Source organism: Lynx canadensis, chromosome X, assembly GCF_007474595.2.
Source record: "Lynx canadensis isolate LIC74 chromosome X, mLynCan4.pri.v2, whole genome shotgun sequence".
NCBI classification, from domain to species: Eukaryota; Metazoa; Chordata; class Mammalia; order Carnivora; family Felidae; genus Lynx; species Lynx canadensis.
Genome location: NC_044321.2, coordinates 12,744,933 through 12,752,004, shown reverse-complemented (window position 1 = coordinate 12,752,004; position 7,072 = coordinate 12,744,933). Strand labels below are relative to the sequence as shown.

The 7,072-nt window shown below is 42.1% G+C and overlaps 1 protein-coding gene across 1 annotated transcript in view; it reads right to left on the bottom strand.

The window, feature by feature from the left end:
- Positions 1 to 443: 443 nt before the first annotated feature.
- SYAP1 (synapse associated protein 1) overlaps positions 444 to 7,072 on the bottom strand; it is a 30,327-nt gene continuing 23,698 nt past the window's right edge. Inside the window, exons 6-9 of the mRNA XM_030305232.2 lie at positions 6,500 to 6,648; positions 5,110 to 5,168; positions 4,555 to 4,702; positions 444 to 2,310 (exon numbers count right to left, since the gene is read on the bottom strand). Of these exons, the coding sequence (XP_030161092.1) occupies positions 2,183 to 2,310; positions 4,555 to 4,702; positions 5,110 to 5,168; positions 6,500 to 6,648 (484 nt within the window). The 3' untranslated portion in view covers positions 444 to 2,182. The remainder of the gene's footprint in view (positions 2,311 to 4,554; positions 4,703 to 5,109; positions 5,169 to 6,499; positions 6,649 to 7,072) is intronic.

Below are 7,072 nucleotides of genomic sequence, written 5' to 3'. Positions count from 1 at the left end.
GCCCGAGACCCTGCAATCGTAGCAAACTCCCAGGGCAGGCCACTGCTGGCTCCTGGGCCGCACTCTGAGTAGTGAGGTATAATCCCCACGGAGTGAAGAAGTAGGTTTCCATGTCAGCGTTCTAAGAAGCTTGCATGTTCTTATGCTCAGTATAGCTTGTTGGCTACCCCCAAGGCATGTAATAAATACAAATCTTTCACTAAACACAGTTACAAATTATTTCTCCCTTTAAAAGAATACACTTCAGGGGCACCTGGGTGGCTCAGTCGGTTGAGCATCCGACTTCAGCTCAGATCATGATCTCACGGTTCCTGAGTTCGAGCCCCACATCGGGCTCGCTGCTGTCAGCACAGAGCCTGCTTGGGATCCTCTCTCCCCCTCTCTCTGCCCCTCCCCCACAAGCACTCTCTGAAAAATATTAAAAAAAAAAAAAAGGAATACACTTCAGTTACCTGTGTCATTTATAAAAGCATAAGTTTACTCCTATTTGAATCATAAAAATAGAGCATAACTATTTTTATGCTGTGTATAAAATCATTTTATCCTTTTATTTTCATAGAGCAGTGGCAGTTAGGTTGTTTTTAAATGCAATAAGAGTATAATGTAAAGTTGACAGTAATAACTGTAACATGTCTATTGTCATTTTAAGTTTTTTTTTTACTTTCTCTGAAAGCTTTTTTTCTGTTTATTCAACAATATGAATGCTAGTGCATATAAGAGCTAAGTGCTATCATATTCTGATCTGCTTACATCCAGGCTTTTCAGCTACTTAAAGGCATTTTACGTGTTTCTTGCCCTCCAGAAAACTTGATTAAAAACAAACAAACCAAATTTTCCCCTCAACAGGGTTATTTTAGAAGTTGCCAATCACAGTCTCTGAACCCGAACTCAGTAATCAGCAACTGTGACACCGCAGTGGAAATCCCTTGACAGTGGGGTCAGTGGTTTCGGAGAGTACGTGCGTTTATTGCTATAATCCAAGGGATCCTACCGAGACAGTCTGGTTCACTCACAAGCGTGTACACCAAGCTCCAAACAAGAGCAAAGCTCTTGGACCCAGTTCTCTCATTGACTATACCTTTGCCAGAGGACCAGGGACTAATTTTTATGGTGTCCACAGTATAAATATGTACATTTTTCCTACAAAGGATTGTCATAATCCTCTTCCCTTGTATGAAATAAAGGTTCCTTGCAAAATATAAAAGTTTCAGGAAGTAAATGCCTTGGAAGTGTTGTGACATTAAGCCACCTTGTTCTTTTAAAACAACCATAGTCTATGAACACGGGCCTGCTGGTGTGGTGGGATTGAGCAGTGAAGTTCCCTAAGTTGTACTCAGAGGAACACACTTTTATAAAGACTGACAGTTTAATTAAGACAAACAAAGCTGAAACATTTATATGTGGTGATGATTTTCACAAAAACAAGAGACTGTAAGGTGAATGGGCTTCTTGAAGATCATTAATATAAAAAGGACGAAATGCCCCGCTTTCTACAAAAACCGTGATGTGAAATTTAGGAAAGCAAAAATATTAAGTGTGGTATAGTTAAACAAACAAACAAACAAACAAACAATACAACAAGAAAGAAAGAAAAGGCCCCAGAGGAAAAAAAAATGTTTTTGCACAGTATTTCTCAATGTCAAATTGTGTGATGTTTATACCATTAAAATTAACAATTATCTTATCCTTAGGTTTCTAGATGGAATTTTAGAAAATATCTAGCAAGAAAATAGTCTTGAAAGTGCTTCTTTTTAAGTTCTTTGGTACAATTTGGTCATTTTGATAGTTATCAATCCATTAAGTACTGTAACATACATGTAGCAATGAAAATGCAACAAGAAGTACAAATGTTTAGAAAACCACAATTGAAGAATAAATTATAATTCTGACCTCACGGAAAAGCGTTTCTGTGGCAAAGATACCATCCTGACTACATGAACATCTCTAACTAGATTTATATTAAAGAAATATTACATAAAACATCTCTTTTTGAATATTAGAATAACTGTCCTATGTTTTTTTTAAAAGCAGAAAAGGCAAATTTCAGCTTGAAAAAAGAATAATTTTGAATTTCATAAAGTTATACCAATCTTCTCTGCCTTCTAATTCAGCGAGCGTCATCATCTAGAATTTAATGTCAGTTACAGAATGTTAAGGATTATTCTTTTATTTCAGGAAAGAGCTAATTTTCCTCCTGCAGCATTTTCTCTATTTCCTTATCCCAGTTTTCATCTCGTTTCTCTGATTCTGTCACCACTTCATATTCTTGCAATTCCTGTTGTAGTTCTTTTTCCCAATCTGCAGACTCCTCTGAAAGAAACAATTGAGAAGGTAAAGATTCATAAGGCCAGTTTTAACAATTCGGTCGCGTATAATTACCTGTGGAAGTCCCTGCCATGGTAACGTTTAACGTCTCAGGTTTCCTCACTGCGTGTGCTCAGAAAAGTGGACCAAATTTTAACAATAACCAAAGGGAAACAGGATTAGAAAGATAAACTTGTTAAGAGCCCTAAGTTCAGGTGTTATTTTGCTTTACTAAAACCTCTGCTTTTCCTTATATTTAAGTGGATAATTGATAATTAATATGCGGTTGCAAACTGATTTTTACTGCTATCAATGACGACGATGGCAGAAAAAAACAGCTAATGTTTCTTGAGCACTCAGGGCCAGGCACTGTACTAACTGCTTTCTACATACCACTTTTTTTCTTTCACCCTGAGAACAATCCAGGGACTAGATATACTGCTGCACATTTTACATGGTGGAAAACAGAGGCTTAGAGAGGTTAAGTGGCTTGCCTAAGAACACACAGTTTCATAGCAACAGACATACAGACGGAGGCAGATCCGGAGGCTTCAGTCTCTGTGAAAGCACGTTAGCAGTGGTCTCCCTAGATCGGCAACAATTACCAGAACCTGAAGTCAGGAGGTCTCCTGCTGAAGCCTGGCCCCTCACACTGGGTTTATTCCTCTTCCGAGCCGACATTCAGAACCGCAACTTTCTGCTTGGACACTCAATATAGGTGTGTGTGTGTGTGTGTGTGTGTGTGTGTGTGTATGTACGTATGTACATGCATGTATGTATGTAGACGAGAAGGCATCTGCTATGTTGTGTTAAAAAACAGAAAACAAACAAACCAGCTATTTAAAAAGCAAGGCTAAAATTGATTTCATTTTTAAGTGATCTCTATGGCCAACATGGGGCTTGAACTCACAACCCTGAGATCAAGGGTCACACGCTCTAGTGACTGAGCCCGCCAGGTGCCCCCATTTTTATTTTTTAAAAAAACCTTAAACTTAGTAGCTATAGAGAAAAGAAAAGCCAAAACCAAATTTTTAATTTTTTTGGCAGCAGGACCTCAAGGGAAAGGACACAGTATGCTGCTTACCGGGTGCCAGACTCCATGTTGGTGGGGTACCGTGGGGATAACAAGAACAAGGTGTAACTCCCTTGAAGAACTTACAGTTTAGGTGCGGGGGCAAGATAATGAATATGTATAAGAATATTACGTGGTCCAAATTAAAAATCGGGCAGGAATTCAGTGAAAGAACAGATTGCTCAGAGCAGCCAGCCAGCACCTAATGAATCCTGCTGCAGGGAGACTTCCAGTTTCCTGTGGGGCCTCTGCTACCAGCCATCGCCGGCAAAAAGGGAAGCGGTGCACAGCCTGCCCTAGGACTGCCTACAACACGCGGGGCTCGTGGGGCTCTTGCGCGCTGTCCTCGCGAGGGGTCCGGCAGCCAGCTTTATCAGAAAACACATGGGGGTGGGAGGGGTCTGAGGCACCTAGTGAGCCCGAGTTTTCACTTCCCCTCTGGCCTTCTCTTTCCCCCAGAAGCTCTTCCCTCCACCTCCCTTCCCAAGCCTCTCCCCCAGAGTCCCTCCGTGGTGCGCAAACAGGGTTCCGGTTCACCTCTGGGAGGCTACTTTTCTCACGGGTGCTCTCTCTACAACCAGGTGAATAGCTGACTCTCTGGGTGCATCTGAAACCTCAGAAGGCTTCATAAACACTCTTAATGTGATGATGATTAACCTGAGCCTTTGCTTTTCATCCAGTAGAAAGCCAGTCGTTCGCCCTGATGTGCCAAGGAAAGCAGCTTCCCCTCCTTCCACTTGTACTTTGTCTCGAAATTCTTTTTGTTTTTTGAAGGCAGCCTGCTCCTTCCCAGAAGCAATGCTCTTGCGGCACACAGCAGTGAGGAAAAGAATCCTCTATATGTAAGTATAAGCCCAAGCAGAAGGCTGGAGGGCAGTGTCTCTAAGTGAAAGGGCATGCACTGTCGCCTGTTGCTGTCCCCATGTTCTTGGGGCTCAGGTGCCTTGGACCAATCATATAACCTCTCTGGGCTCAGTTTCTCCTCTCTACACTCCGGTGCATGCGTCAGGCAGGGGAATGTGAGGTCTGGTCACACGTGCTAGAAGCTACCTTCTAACGGCAGAGAAGCAATTCTGATGCAGAAGTTACAGTATGTCCGTAGATCTGCTTCAGAATGACATTTTCTACAACCAGCTTTGGAACTGGAAAAGAGCACAGCTATTTGCTTTGTTTGGTACCTTCTACTACGGCTGTCTCCTCCTCTTTTTTGTCAAGAACCAGTTGCTCCATTTCCTTCCTTAGATCCTCCTGATTTAAGTTACAGCTATCAAAGGCATCGCTGACAAACTCAGAAACCCCTGGGCTGGTAGAAATCTCCTCTTCATCCTGAAATGCAACAAACGAGCTTAGAATGGTTTTCTACGTGGCATTTAGCACAACATCACTTTCATGTCCTTCCTCCACTAGTCGGATGCTCGCTGTTCTCCGGCCTTCTAACCTACACAGCTGTGTGGGCACCAGATGAGCTACCACCTGAATCCACTATGCTCTCCCTCAGTTCGGGCCACTCCAGTCATTAGGTCCAATTCCTGAGAGCACATCTAGAATGACCGATGCCAAGGAACCGCCTTAGGTCTCAGCTACATGTCCCTAACTGTACAACTGCTGGAACCCTCTTCAAAACAGCTAAGACCCGTATTCATAAGCAGTTTCAAATGGGATCTGAGACAGTTAACACAGAGTTACTTCACTTCCAGACATCAACTACTAGGTACAATGTAAAACTGTATTACCTCTTGAGTTTTAAGCTGAGATTTGATTACGACAGGCGGTGTTTTGGGCCGTACTGCCTCTAAGAAGTGAGAATAAAAGAGATAAAAATGGCTTGATTCAATTCCGAATACATATTATAGTAACAACTAAAGTAGCCACAAATATGACGATACTAAATAATTTTCATAAATGAGCTTTTATGTTATGCTTTTAAGAAAAAGCTAGGTGACACCATCTCAACCTCTTTCTTTCAGGGATATTTTTACAGGTCATCCTATTTGATGCACCTCTTTTAAGATTTCCAAGCAAGAAATAAATTTTGGCCTCAGTGTTAGCCGAAGTCAAATTCAGGAAGAGTTATACTCCTTCTTTTAGGATAATGAGAATTCAGTTATTTATCAGATTTTCCTTTTGTCACGAATGCTAGAAAGCACAAAGCAAAGTGCAACGCTCAGTCACAGCATTTTCTACCTTGTGAACCTTACTAGGTGTATAGTCTTTATCGAACCCTGTCTTAAGCCTGTTTTGTTACACAGGCAGTATTTGGTTACATGGCATTTCCCAATAAAATTAATGAAAACAAAAAGCAAAGAATAATACACAACTGGGATTCTTTATATGCAAAATGCCAAATTGTACTGTGTAGAGCAACCTCATTCCACTTCCCTGACCCTAAATGCAGTGTCAAGTTCTTTTCTAGTGGTCTGTACAGCCTGTGCCTTATGATACATGGTTTTGCTTAATTATTTAAAATTCTATGAACAGGTAAGTCTCTAGTTGTAATTAGCACCTATTCACAGGTGTTCATTAAACGTGACAAATGTGACATAAAATACCATTCTTATTTTAATTGCTATTACAGATCTTCACTTGTTGCTAATATTTTAAAACACTTCCCCAGCAATGAGGGGCCAATTGTCCCAAGAGTGCAATGTGCAACGGGATAGTGCCTCGGTCTGAGTCAGACACTGGCAACCTGGAGTGGAATGGAGCTCTACAGATTACAGTACTAGGAGAACACCAGCTTGAACAGAAGGCAGAAAAACCAAGAAAAGCGATGGCCTGAATCGGTGGAGGACACAGGCTATGAAATGCTATGCGGTAAAGGGCCAAGAAAGAGATGGAAAGAGGACTAGTGACTAAGGGAGAAATAAAAAGGAAGAGATAAAAAACCCGAAGAACAAGAAAAAGAAAGTGAAGGAAAGGAGAGCTTGGGGGAAGACGTAGGAGCAGGGTCAGAGAGAGGGCAAGGAGAATGACTCTTTCCTCGGGAAAAGAAAGAATTTTCCAGAAGATGACAATGACATTTTTGGTATACACAAGATGACAAGCTCATGAGAGTCTCTGAGTTAAAAATATTTTTACAGTAACTCTTTGTTTTACACTGAGTCAAGTCTTCTCCCAGCATACCTGTCATTGGCAAGTCTTCGTCTCTGCCGTGGCTCTTCTCCTCCTTCCCGGCGGCCTGCTGCTGGGCGGCCAGGGCGGTGAGCTGGGCTGACTGCTTTATCAGGGAGACGCGGTAAAAGTAGTTTCTCCAAAACACTTCTTCCCTCACGCTTTTCAAGACAGACAATGACACATTTGAGGATGCACGCAACACATACAAACACATGCAGGGGCTATTTGTTTTAGCAGAGGTGGGAAGAGATGTTTAGGGGCGTTACTTGTCTGCATGTGAAAAATCACCTGGCAGGGGGTGCCGGTGACCAAGTCCTGTAAGGTAAGGGTCCACGTGGGGGTGGCGTGGAATGGGGAGTGACAGCCTGAGCTGAGAGAGGAGTATGTCTGAGCAGGGAAGGGGGTGGTGGTGAAAATGGAAGACTGGTTACACGCAGGGGGTTGATCAATTAAGTAAAAATATTAAGGATAGTCGGAACCAAGTTTCTCACAGTCAGGAAAGGGAATGAGAAACATTGAAAGAGAAAGTTCTAGAATGATCCCTGTTGTGAGGTAGCACTATGAATACATAGTTTTCATTTA